The sequence below is a fragment of the Solanum stenotomum genome, chromosome 1 (genome assembly GCF_019186545.1).
Source record: "Solanum stenotomum isolate F172 chromosome 1, ASM1918654v1, whole genome shotgun sequence".
NCBI lineage: Eukaryota > Viridiplantae > Streptophyta > Magnoliopsida > Solanales > Solanaceae > Solanum > Solanum stenotomum.
In genome coordinates, this window is record NC_064282.1 from 67118400 (window position 1) to 67132289 (window position 13890).

General features: G+C 35.0%; 1 protein-coding gene across 1 annotated transcript; it reads right to left on the reverse strand.

Moving 5' to 3' along the window:
• Positions 1–1873: 1873 nt before the first annotated feature.
• On the reverse strand, positions 1874–13570 carry LOC125866108 (protein NRT1/ PTR FAMILY 8.3-like). The gene is made up of 5 exons (XM_049546407.1): positions 13367–13570; positions 9913–10018; positions 9570–9787; positions 7611–8167; positions 1874–2803 (listed from the first exon to the last, which is right to left on the reverse strand). The coding sequence occupies exons 1-5, from the start codon at positions 13418–13420 to the stop codon at positions 1981–1983; spliced, it is 1758 nt and encodes a 585-aa protein (XP_049402364.1). The 5' UTR covers positions 13421–13570; the 3' UTR covers positions 1874–1980.
• Between the last annotated feature and the right edge of the window lie 320 nt (positions 13571–13890).

Genomic DNA, 13890 nt, shown 5'->3' on the forward strand with positions numbered 1-13890 from the left:
ATGATTCAAAATAAAATTAATGAGGAAAGAAGATATAAGTCCTAATTTTATTGAATGAGGATAACATTAAGCATATAATTGTTGTTAATGACTTGAATCGCACTTGAATATGCTAATCAGTGTGAATTTTATTTAATTTACACAAATTTCTTTATGTAATAAAATGAATAGAATCTATTTAAAAAAATTACAAATCTATCATTTTATAAATTTCAATTTCTGAAAAATTAAACAAATTTCGTTCAATGAAGTCGTTGGAGTACAAACTTTGGATTTAACGGGTAATAATTTTTTTTTTTTTTATAATAAAGTTAAGCCTATTCAAGTCATTAGTAGCAATAATATGTTTCATTTTATCCTCCGTTGAATAAAATTATGACTTATATTTTCTTTCCTTGTGAATTTTATTTTAAATCGTTGAGGTTAATGTTCTTCGCATAAGGTTAATTTGAAGAAAAGTAGCGGAGAGAGAGAAACAATAGAAAAAGTTGCTAAAGGATTTAATTTCTCGGGGTATGGATTCCGTTAATATAAACCTAAGCTATTTGCATTAAAAAAATAGACAAAGACCAAACCTGATAAGTTTTTGACTACTTAAATGACTAAAATCGATAAGCTTATAGTTAAGAGACTAAAACCGGTAAGTGTATAGTTAAGGGACCAAAGCTGATAAGTTTTTGAATAGTTAAAGGACTAAATCCGTTAAGTGTATAGTTAAGAGACCATTTTAAACCTACTCCTATAGTTAAGAGACTATTTATGTCATTTTCTCCTATAAGCATTAACCTTCCGACTTTTCAACTTCCCAATTTTTTTTAAATAATATTTTCATTTTTTCTTACTCAAACTCTATTTTTTCCCTAATATTTCGTGTCAACCCATATTTGCATCTTTAAACATTTTCAAGACAAATTTTAAAATTTCATAGACTAAATAATTTTTTAAAATTTTAATGCTACGAGGGTTCCTTAAGGTTATAATTTAGGGGTACTTAACTTGAAAATTGGGGATAAATATAGACGGCTATAATACTCATTTTCAATTAGTGCGGACCGTAGATGTGAGTTCTAACGTGCATGAGGTCGGGTGTAGCTCACGTGAAATGTTGGCAAAACGGGTGGGCTTACACGTATAATTTATCAAGTTCAAGTGTTTACTTTTTAGGTGAGGTCAAATTTGAGTCACTTTTTTTGAAGTCCCAAGTGGGTCAATGGAAAAAATTATCAATAAGATAGAGACGAAATATTTCCGACAGACCCTTATTTTTTTTAAAAAAGAAGATACTAGAATCAAAAGGTATTGTATTGTCTTAAATTTCATCATCAACATTGTCTATTCTATCACCCATCGAATGTTTTTTTTATAGTAAAAAAATAAAATACACTAAATATTTTTAGTAAAAATACAACGAATAATATATGATTATTAAGAGATAATGAATATTACAATTATGATTTATTAATTATAATGAATAAACAATGAACATTACCACGAATCATTTAATAAGAAAAAAACATTACCATGAATCATACATCATACAATATACTTTATTTATAATGAATGTATTATATAAATTCAATAAAAAATATGATACAAAAATTAGTAAAATACAATGATTTTAATGTAATTAAAATTAACCTTCACCAAATCTTAAAAACACCTCTACAAGATAATAATGTTTTATGTATTGACAATATAAATTTAGAGAGATTCTAATGGCATGCAATATGAAAATTAAGAATGTTCAAATTCGAACGCTTGCCCACTTTAACAAAACCATAAGCCAATGCTCCCTGTTGAGAATGCAGCTGAAAAGCAACTTTGAAAGAACAATAAGACAGTAACACCAATAATTGAAAGAAGAATGAGGATTTCTTTTGAAAGTTTGGCAACTCATAACTTACAAAAGTTCTATTAGAATCACATTATGTTTTCTTTCATTTTGAAACATAAGAGGGGGTGGCTAAAACTAACTTCGACTTACGATGCCTTCTTAGATTTATACATTTTGGCACAGAAAATATAGATTACTAAGTTACAGAAGCTAAGTGCTGCCAAAAGCCAGAAGAAATAATCGAGATGCCCACCGTTCAAGTTGTTTGGAATCCATCCAGGTTTGCCACCTTGAGTTGTAATGGACGTTACTACAGTCAGTATGAAAGAGCTCAAGTAATTACCCAAAGCAGTTGTCAGCAGTGACAATGCACTGCACAAGCTACGCATTGCATCAGGTGATTGATCATAAAAAAACTCAAGCTGCCCAATGAAAGTAAATATCTCGGCTGCTCCCAGTATAAAATATTGCGGAATCTGCCAAAAGATACTGAGAGGTACTGCAACGGCTTCATCCACCAAACCAAGCTCTCTTGCAAGTTGTAGGCGCCTGATCTCAACAATAGCAGCAGCAGACATACACAACATTGAAAGGAAAAGTCCAATACCCATTCTCTGTAACTCGGAAAATCCCCTTTCCTTTCCAGTAAACTTCCTTGCAATTGGAACAAGGATCTTATCATAGACTGGGACCCACACAATAACACTAATGGTATCGAAAGTTGAAAGAGATGCTGCAGGAATTTTGAAGGAACCAATGGCAGTGTCCATCACCATCCCTTGCTCCACAAACATTGTAGACATTTGTGCATAAACAGCAGAAAAGACTATACCAGTTGCCCATATCGGGAACATGCGGATCAAAATTTTCAGTTCCTCAACCTGCGTAACAGTACAGAGCCTCCAAGCATTGGAATAGTCCCCAGTATTCAATTCGGTGTCTGAAACTACAGCAGCTTTGTCAAGGCACCTGAAGAAGATAATGTTATGCAGAAGATCCAAAAGCATCCTAACTGAATCCTTGCAGGAAACTGAGGATTGATACTTTGAAAAGCTAAAATAAACCAGGTCTTTGCTTAACCAAATACCAGAAGATAACAAGAGCAAGTAAATTTGCATGGTGTGGGGCTTGAACCTGTGCCTAAGCCACAAATCCTCCACCTTATGTTTCTTTGTTTTTAAACTTAAGAAGTAGTCTGGACTTTCATTTTCAACGTAAGAAATTAATTTGCACCAAGAAAAGAACGAAGTACATCAAAATCCCCAAAGCTCGGAAAAGAATAAAATGTAAAGGACGAGAGACGAATCCCACAGCTTATCACGTTCAGAGATTTCTAAGCTTCAGGCTGGAAGGTAGGTGCTGAAGGTGAAGCTTTAAAACATGTAATTACTTGCTTCTATGTGTGGATTACACTGAAAGCTTACTTCTTGTATTATCTTTGAACAATTTCCCTTCAAAACATGACCCCGAGATTCAAGGGCTATTTTCTCTTTATGTCATTCTAAAAAGGAACTCTGATCTCACATTTGTTAAAACATACAAATAAATGAATAGTAATGATACGTCATTCCTGCCAAAAAATATCCAGATTGTTCTTAATTGTCAGAAAAAACTAACTAATAAATTCATTTCTAATATAATTTAATCCAAGAGGGGATTAAAACGCTAATTAAAGAAAAATAGACAAACTTGGAAAGAAGAGATCATTCTTAACATGTTCTATTAGGTCACCATATGGAACAAAAGTCCCTTTTTAATTAATCATACAGGTTAGGAAATCTAGAAAAATCTTAGAAAGAATCAATACTCTCATTGCATCGCTAACGTGTCCCACAAAGTCGGTATACAATACATAACTTACTCTTCCAAATAATTGAAAAGGGTCACAAAATATAGGAAATGTCGTGAAATCTAGGAGTCAAAGCGGAAAATTCATAGTTGAACTCAAAGTTCTAATTTTCTCTTTCGGAATGGTAATTCAAAGTTAATATTAGTTCAATCAAAATTTAAATATATGTTTGACATCCAAAATTTTAAAATTAATTGTATCTAGAACTCTATCCAACATGAGATAATGCATTTTGGAAGGTAAAATTTATTAACATGTTTGAGGCTCCATGTTTTTATAATACTATAGATCTTATTTTTATGATAATGGTTGTTAAAACAGGGATAGGAATAAAACTTGCATATAGTATCCTACATGAAAAAGGATTGTAATGTAGTGACTACAAATGAGCTGTTTCCGGCCATATTTTTCGAGAAATTTTCTTTTCCAATCATGTCACCCAGTCCTTACGACCCTTTTCATCAAGTTTCTTTTGGATTCTGATAACCGGAACCCTATTCTGGGTGCCGGCAGTGGACTTTCCTGGCGAGATATGAATTTCTTCTGCTTTCCGGTCTGTTTTCCAGGCCGTTGTCCATTTGATTTTAGATCTCAGGCCACTGCCAGTCTTATGTCAGTTTTCCGGTAGCTTTCAAGTCGGATTTCACAAGATGTCTTTCGGATCTGATATGTTTATCCCAAAAACACAGGAATCGGAACTTCAAGCCCTATAATTACTTCTAAATCGTTAATGCTAAGTTCAATCTATTTAGCTTGAGCTTCCTCGGTAGAGTTGTTGTGCAAGGGTCAAGGTGTTCAAGATCACTTAATGAAAAAAGCTAGTTAGATAGGTGACAAGATCAAAGCACAATGGGAGATGATTGATGCTCAAATATGTAGTCTTTTGTGGTGATCTATTGCTTCCAAGTTGACACTGCTCTTTCATCCATCCATACATGCTTTCAGTATGGGAAAAGACACGTGCTTTATATACTAATGACATCTCGTTTTTATGACGTGATATCTTCAATGACAAACTTAAAGAAACAAGAATCGGATATGCCAACTTACTTGGGATAGGAACATTCAGTCATGGAGGAACTTAAGAGCTTAGTGTCAGTCACTATGAACATTGAAAAGCAACAAGTGCAAAGACAGAAGCCGTTTCGAGTTCTTACACTTATTGGACTTCCTACTATCCTTGATTCGGTGTGTGATCAAATTTTAGCTAGTCCTACGGTCCCTACAATTGATGAACTATTCTCTAGTTTACTTCGTCTTGACATGCCTCCCAGTCACACAATGGTTTCATCACTCACCATTGACTGCTCTAATCTAGCATCTCAAACCACAAAAAATCCAACATCTTAGTCCATGGAGAATCGACGAGGAAGAAATCGTTTAGGAAGATCTCTACCTAAGTATAGTTATTACCACAGGCTTGAACACAATCATGACATATGTTAATATTCTACATGGTTGACCACCCAATAATGCTCATATTGCACAGATTGACATTGCATGTAATAAGGGGTTTTCTTTATCTGAAGGGGAATATAATGAATTCCTTCAGAATCGAGAAATTAAGCATCTCCACAAGTAGCCTCGGTTGCTCTGCTTGATACTTTTGTTGCTAGTAATTCTTTTGCTTGTGTTTCACAATCTAGTACCCTTAGACCGCGGGCCATGGATTCAGACGCTTCTGATCATATTTTTGGTAAAAGATCACTTTTCTCTAATATTGTTTATTTACAGTCTCTTCCTCTGGTTACTCTAGCCAACAGGATCCAAACAAAACTAAAAGAGTTGGACAAACTAAACCCCTATCTTCTATGACTTTATACTCTATTCTTTATGTACATTTTTTCATTAGTTTATTATGATATTTGGGGTCCTAGTAGAGTCGGTTCAACCTTAGAATTTCGTTATTTCGTTAGTTTCGTTGATGATTATTCCAGATGTACTTGGATTTTCTTAATGAAAGATTATTTTGAGTTTTTTTTCTATATTCATGAGTTTTTGTGCTAAAATACATTATCAATTTGATGTTTCTATTCTTAAATCTATAGAGATAATGCTTTAGAATATTCTTAAATCAATTTGCCTGCACTTCGATTAACTCTTAACGGGTATTTCTTACCTCTTACTTGCAGATGTATCATGCAACTCGACCCAACAACTTAAGTAGACGAGAAGAAATTACCTAGTGTTTCTGCCTTTATTGAAATTTAAACCTGAGATCTCATAGTTCTCCTACCACTCCATATACTACTAGGCTACTACAAATCCCTACAGATTTTAGATGCTAGTATGTTAACTATGGGACAAAATACGTGATTATAATAACCACCCCCCCCCCCCCACCCCCCCACGCAAATACATAAGCAAGGCCACAAGGTGCAAGTGAGGTGCTTGGAAACTGACTAGGTGTTTGCGAAAGTTGGAGCAACAAAAGGACTTAAAAGTATCAAATTAGGACAGCCTACAAGAATTCTCGAGATTCTCTTGCACCAGGGAATGGTTGATATGGACAAGTGCAACAGCCTAAGGGGTCAGTTTGTTGTTGGTTACAGTTATGCAAGTACTAGTTATGCAGGGATTAGTGATTTAGGGTTCAATTATGTAAGTTTAGTTGTTCCACCTTCTATCCTACATAAAATTATACATAAATTGACTCATAACTTATACATGTTTTAGTTATGTGGGATTGTAAAATTATAACCAAGCACCATACTTGGTGTGCTGAATTTAATACCTAACAAAAGCTCCCAAACATTGTATTAACTATGCTAGCTTTAATACATGAAATAATTCCACTCCTAGCCAGCAACCAAACGACCCCCAAGTGCACTATGAGCCGAGACAATAGCAAGGCTAGACCAGAAGCATCCAGCAATTGGGCATGACTGGTGCACCGCGAGAAAAGGTGTCCAGTTAAGGTTGGCCACTAGTGCATTCACGCCCCATTGCCATGAGCGTATGACACACCTACCTGCGTATATATATTAGATCACGCGAGAAAAAGAAATAGCGAACTGGAGAAGAGTTTTTGGAGCATTGAAAGGGACACCTTCAACGCCTTTTGTATAGATTTCATTGATTAAATCTAGCATTAACATCAAAATCACATTGGATTCGCTAAAATTCAACAAATATTCAAGAAGCGCCAAAAATTGGAATTCTAGGGTGGTTTGACTTCAAAGAGGTAATTCCACTAGCCACACTTCGTTTATGATGCTTAAATAAGTATGTAGAAGGTAATTTTGAGTAGCAACCATGGCTGAATTGAAGTATCGGATGAATCTTATGAGTGGGTATCAATGAAGGTTGTCACTTAGTTGGGGAAGAAGGTGAATAGTAATTGTGAATATGAACTGGTTATTGTAGTGATCCAAACAGCTTCAATAATCAATAGTATATCTAATCAAGGGGATAAAATGGTGAATCAAGATTTCACCATTAGTTTACATTTGGGGACTTGGATTACGTAAAGCCTAAGTCCAAAGCCTAGATGGCTTATGTTGAGTTGTAATGGGTATGAATTGAGAGATTTGAATTGTATTCATGTAGAGCTTGTTTGTTTGATAAGTTGAGACTACATCCAAGAAAATTTTAGATATACCTTTCTTGAGTCCTGCCAAAAAACATGATCCTAAAGATGTATGAAAATGTTTTAGAATGTGTATGTATGTTCAAGGAAGCAAGTGAGCGTGAATTTTCCGTGTTTCTTAAAACTTAAAAGTTATGCCTCAAAGTGCAATTCTAAGTATGAAATGATATGATATGAGAGATATTCTGACTTTGACTTTAACTTTGAAGTATGAATGTGTTGGCATCATTATTGTCTTTATAAATGTCATGACTTCCGTACGAGCCTTACGAGAAAACAGAGGAGAAGAGAGTGTAAAGTTAAAATGTACTCCTTGGCAAAAAAGAAAATATTCTCACCTCAGTTCATCAGTGTGCAACAGCTTTCGGCTCCCTTCAATTGCAGAGCTTTTGTCTGGGGTTTCATAAAGTAGTGCACTATCATCGGGGACAGACAAGTTCCATTTGTGGAATGCTGCAACCAAAACCTGGCACATTCTTGTGAGAGGACTTCCCCCAGGCTTCTGAAATCTGTAGAGTGGTGTACCGAAAAAGAAACTTGCAATGGCAATGCCCATGAAAACTGCAGGGATGCCAAACCCAAGGCCCCATCCAGCATTTTCTTGAATCCACACTATCAAACTGCTTGATATCAAAGCTCCAATGTTGATAGAAAAATAGAACCAATTGAAGAAGGATCCCTTTTTAACCCTCTCTTTTGGATCTGTGTCATCAAATTGATCAGCTCCAAATGACGAAACACATGGTTTGATCCCACCAGTACCAAGAGCAATCAGATAGAGACCAAAAAAGAATATGGCATACTGGGCAGGAGATGCTGAAGGGCACACAGAACCCACACATTCAGGGGGCTTAAAAGCAGGAACTGAAGCTGATAGTGTCAACGTGCACATGCCCTTTACAACCAATCAACAACCAAAAAACCATAAAAATAAGAAGTGTAAGTCCAGCGAGCAGATGTAAGAGAAGGAAAGGCTGCAAGAACAGGATATGCCTCTTAATTTATTGTTGCACTAGAGGCTAGAGCAAAGGTAAAATTACAGTTGCAAAGGGGAGATACGGCAGTGCAAAGTTGGTATATCGGTTTTCATGACAAGACATGTATCTACTGTCTCACTTGAACTTGCTATATTAGTCGTAAAGATGAGACCTTTAATCACAAGATTTCTAAAAGGCACTGAGAATATAGCTACTATATTTGCTCCTTATAACATTCTTATGTTTTACCCCAACTTTAGTTTGTCTAAAACTTGGAAAATATGACACACTTCACAAAGTTGTTATAAGTTCCACATAACGAAGTTGATAGCTAATTTAAACCAGTATTAGAAGGAAAAGTAGATCTCTTTGGATCTGTCATCAAAGACAATTGGCACTTAAGCAGTTTGTTGGGAAAGTGGCTCTACCTTCCTCAAAGTTGCAACAACAATACATAAACCTGAAACCACAGTTGCACCCACCAACTATAAAAGAAATGAAAAAGGTTAAATATGCATCACTTCTTTTTATAGTTAATATGTCACTAGGCAGCATGCCGGAGTGAATAATATACTCCAAACCAATAGAATACGCAGGCTACTTTTTTTCCAGAGAAAGGTGCTTACAACTACCTTACAGTGCAGAAAAAGGTGCTTGTAAGTTCTCCAAAGCCTCTTTACAGAGGAAGCATCTAGAGGCTAATGTTTTTCCTTATCTTCTTCTCTCTTTCCTTTTTATTTTGGGGTGGGGGAGATGAAATACTCTGCTGTTACAGATAGGACAACGAAAAGCAACTCCAGATATCCAAAGTTCCCTTTGATATCATTCTATTGTCTATTCTAATGTTCCAGATAAGAATGATAAACTAGATGAAACATAATAAATTTCAAAGTGTAAATTCCTTTTGCTTGTCATCTGAATGTCTATATAAGATTCAGTAAAAAGTTGATGACCAGCCTGCACCACAACTTCTGTTCCACCTAAGAAGAATAAGATTCACCAAGATCGAGCACTGTGGGGAAGGTGCAGGCCCACAACGCCATTAACCAACCTGCTTTACTGAGCTTCCTAATTAATCTAAATATGACCAATACAATTTCAGCGATTTATGAGAAAATATCAAAGTTAAGTTTTGGCGTTCTTCATGGAATGAAAACAAAAGAAATATCAGTAGATTGAAGTTAGTTATGTTAAGAGAAACTCTCCAGTAGGAAAGGGAAAATGACAAAATATGAATATGCAAGTCACAAGAAGAAATTTTATATCATCTCACACACCATAAGTTTAGTACTTTGTGTAAAATGAAGGTGAGATATTTACGATGAAGTAGATAGTCGAGAAGGTAGCAATCGTCCAATATCTTCCCCAGTATGCATCTGCCAGTACAGCCCCAATTAGGGGTGTTATGTAACAAGTGCCTTGCCAAGTAGTGACATTTCTAGCAGCTGATACATTTCCCTCGTGTAACTTTCTAGTAAGATAGGTAACAAGATTAGCAGCAATGCCATAGTATGCCAAACGTTCACAACATTCATTACCTGAGACCAAAGTCAGCAACCAAATCAATTATACCATAAAGCAGAGTGAATTACTAACTATGCCAAAACAGGGAAAAGAAGAAAGAAGGAAACAAAAGAAAAAGGGAAATCTGAGTCTAACATACCAAGAATAAAGGGGCACGCTCTCCAGTTCCCTGTCTCACTCTTTAAAACAGGATTACCCTTTATATCAACAGAACCATCCCTAGTATAGAGACCACTACTCTCATCCTGCAAATAGGAATTTTTTTAGGAATCCCTCAACAAAACTAACTTGCAGGGATTCACATTTCTTATGGTAAAATAACTTGCAAGGAAGTACATTTGCATCTAATTATCATCTTCTACATTAAAAAGGAATGACAGATTCTATTCTTTAAGATGTGAAATAGCCAGAATATTTACACATACCCAACTTAATTTTGTAAGCCAAGGATCCATATAAAAAAGAGTACAGGATAAAAAAAATTCCCCTCGACTATGCGAAATAGAACAGTTATGCCCTTCGTTAAAAAAGTGTTACGCTTCTACCCCAGCCGTTATCAAAGTCTAGGGCCATTTTTTACCCTTTTTTCATTTACCGCCCAACCCCTTTTTACCTCCCTCCTCTTCTACTACCCCACCCTCTCCAAAAAAATAGTATTGAAAGTCCCCCATCTTTGGTCCTTCTTCTGTATTAGTTCAGGGGTCATTTTATGGTATAGTTTGGACTTTGGTGTATAAATCACGTATCTACTTCTATTATTAGTATACGAATAACTCTCAAATATAGTTGTAGTAAATAATTTGTTTATGTGAGAGAAATTGAACTCAACTATATAAGTCATTGTATTATTGTACTAATAAAAAAAAGAAAAGGAAATGATCATAGCAGTTTCGGATATAGCAAATGGAGGTCCGTTTAGAAATTCCTACACTTTCAACTAACTAATCTTAAATGAGAAGGGTTTTGTTACTTTTTCATTTACATTCATAGAAGAAAAAAAATTATATTACTATTATTTGGATACCACATAGGTGATAGGACTAAACATAATACCTGAAGTGCAAGTTCATTGACGCAACACATGAGGTGAAAGTGAAAGTAAGGATGGATGCACTAGTCATACCCAAGAGAGAAAGTTTCAAGTATCTTGGGTCCATAATCCACAGAGATGGGGAGATTGATGATGGTGTCGCACACAGTTTGGAGTTGGGTGGGTAATATGGAGGCTCACCTTTGGGGTACTATGTAACAAGAATGTATTGCCAAGGCTTAAAGGTAAATTCTATAGGATGGTGGCTAGACCAATATTGTTGTATGGGGCAGAGTGTTGGCCAGTCAAGAACACCCATATCCAGAAGATAAAGGTAGAAGTGATGAGGATCCTTAGATGGATGTGTGAACATACTAGGAGAAATATGTTTAGGAATGTTGTTGTATTGGGCAAGGTGAGAGTGGCCTCACCGGCAGAAAAGATGAGGGAAATGAAACTAAGGTTCAGGCATGTGAAGAAAAGGTGCGAGGATGTGCCAGTGAGGTGTGAAAGGTTGGTTGTAGCATGAGTTAGGAGAGGTGGAGGTAGTTGGAAAAAGAACTAGGGGAGGTGATTAGACAAGGCATGGAAACACTTCAGTTGACTGAGGACATGACTTTAGCTAGGAAGTTATGGAGGTCGAGGTAAATTATCGCATAGTTTTTTTATTCTTCAATGTGTATCTACATTTGTTGTTGCACTTGTTTTGTATCTTGCTATTTTGTTGTCTGACTTTTCTCATATTCCTGTCAGATACGTTCCTTTTGAGTCGAGGGTCTATCAAAACAATTTTTCTACCCCAAAAGATAGGGATAAGATCTGCGTACATCCCAATCTCCAAAACACACTTGTGAGATTACACTGGGTATGTTGCAGTTGTTGTATTTGGATACAACAAGGTTGTTCTTTTGTTTTCATGTTATCAGATGAAACTATGAAAAATAACTTCTTGTATCTAATTATTTAACATGTTGGTATAAAAAATCAATGCATTATCAGTGGATAGAGTTTAAGCTAATTTTAAAAGTTTGATTGTTTAGATCAAGGTTCAAAAGATTTCACCAAACTATTTTACTTCTCTCCTCTACCCGACAACAAATATTGTTCGGCTGTTCCAACTAAAAGATTCCCTACAATTTGAGAGAGCAACTATTCCAAAATTTGATATGGATAAATCAAGTAAAGAACGTTATATGAGGGTAAAAATCATAACTGAGTTAGAATTAGAGTTTTATTCACTAGTGGCATAACATAAGAGAAAAAAGAATTTACCTGTTCAATTTAAATTGATGTACTCTGACATGTACCCATCCTCTTTTAGAGGTTACCCATACTTAAGTGTCACTTAATCACCTTCAGTTAGATTTAGATGGTCTGTTTGTAAAGGAAAAAAGGGTTCAATTTAGAACAATGGTCTAAATATTACCTTTAGACACTGTAGGTAGCCCATTAGGGCAAAATCGAGCCACTTTGTTGACTGCAGGGGTAGGAATGAGACACTTGTTTAACGGAGAAAAAATTTGTTCAACTGTGGGAATTTTTTACCCTTTACCCAAAGATTAAAGATCAATGAAACTAAAGGGGCCTCCCTCAACTTTTTTTCACTTCTTTTTTGTAACACTCCTCCCTTCTCCTGCCCATTCCTCATTTCATATTTTGTACATTTACCAAACTTCACAGATCAATAAAGCAGTGACTGAATTTGGAGAAAAGATGTGACAGATTATTTTTCATGACAAAGGATTATAGAAACTCGGGTTCGAATAGTATAGATTCTAGTTAACTTTAAGAACATTTAATGCTTCTCCGAGGAAAAGGTTAAATGAAGCTGGTGACAACATATCAATGTCATAGATGGATCTTTTACTTTTACTGTCGACTTTTATCAACCATGGGTCCTATTTTACATTTTTTTTTCCTGGGGAATAGTGATTTTCACTGTTTGAGGGAAGAAACTTACTTGATAATGATTAATTACAAGTATAATATCATCTCGGTTGGTTCAAAATACTCCTGCACTATTTCAACTGCCTAGATCAGGACTTTCACTTGTGAATTTAAGCATTAGACAGTAATGATCATCTGTTCTATTTAATTTTCTACTCAATTCCACTTTTCCGAATAGTAGGGTCAAAGCATTCGTGTATTTTGGCCTGTTTTCACAACAAGCTACAATAAACCTGGAAAAGCCATGGTCTTATCTCATCTTTCGTTAGAGAAGTTGAATAATTAACAACATAACGCTAAGGAACGTTATAATTTCTTCCTCGATCAACAACTTGTACATACCCAACAATATAAAACACACTAACAATGATGAAAAGCTTGTAGCTAGGAAGGTAAAGAGTCTAACTAGCAAAAATATTGTATTATATTAACAAACAAATACCCAGCAGAGTTAGCTTTGTACAGTATGGTATTCCTGCTCAAAGGGGAAAAAAGATGAATCAAACACAATTTTTTCCCTTATATTTCATCTGAACACCAATAAAAGTATATGCAATAGAGATAAAACAGTTAACCCCAAATAATTAGATTTCAAATTATAGAGAGAAATTAGAACCTCAAGAAGGCCACCATCTTCAAGAAGAGGTATTTCGTCTGTTTGACTACCCATATGCAAAGCTTCAAATTGATGGATCTCACTCTTCACCTTATCTTATACTCAAAATTCAGATTTTTCAAAGGAAAATTAGCACAAGATCAAAAACGGGTAAACCTGTAGAGAGAGGTAACTTCTACAGACGTGGAATACTTGTACTTGAAAAGAAATATTCACGTACTTTAGATGACCCGCTATTTTTATATTTTATATTTTAATTTTAATTTTAATTCCTAAAAAGAATTTTATTGGTATAAAAAAGTACTCTCACCGTTCCATATTAATTAAATTTTTGAGGTGTTTCATACTCTTTAAAAAAAGTAGATTAAGACATAAATTGAACGTAATTTTTCACTTTTACCCTTATTAATTATTGTCAAATTTATTAAAGTCATCACATTGAAAATTCAAATGAAAGGTAAAATTGGAAGAACACTCTAAAAATAGTCTTGAAAACTAAACAATTAAGTTAATTTGAAAAATGA

What these genes read in the sequence shown, in the direction of transcription:
- LOC125866108 (XM_049546407.1), bottom strand. Translation starts at nt 13,420, where the DNA reads ATGGGTAGTCAAACAGACGAAATACCTCTTCTTGAAGATGGTGGCCTT. An exon ending in AGCGTGCCCCTTTATTCTTG is followed by an intron (nt 9,788 to 9,912) that starts GTATGTTAGACT and finishes CTTTGGTCTCAG; the next exon opens with GTAATGAATGTTGTGAACGT. An exon ending in TCTCGACTATCTACTTCATC is followed by an intron (nt 8,168 to 9,569) that starts GTAAATATCTCA and finishes TTGGTTGTAAAG; the next exon opens with GGCATGTGCACGTTGACACT.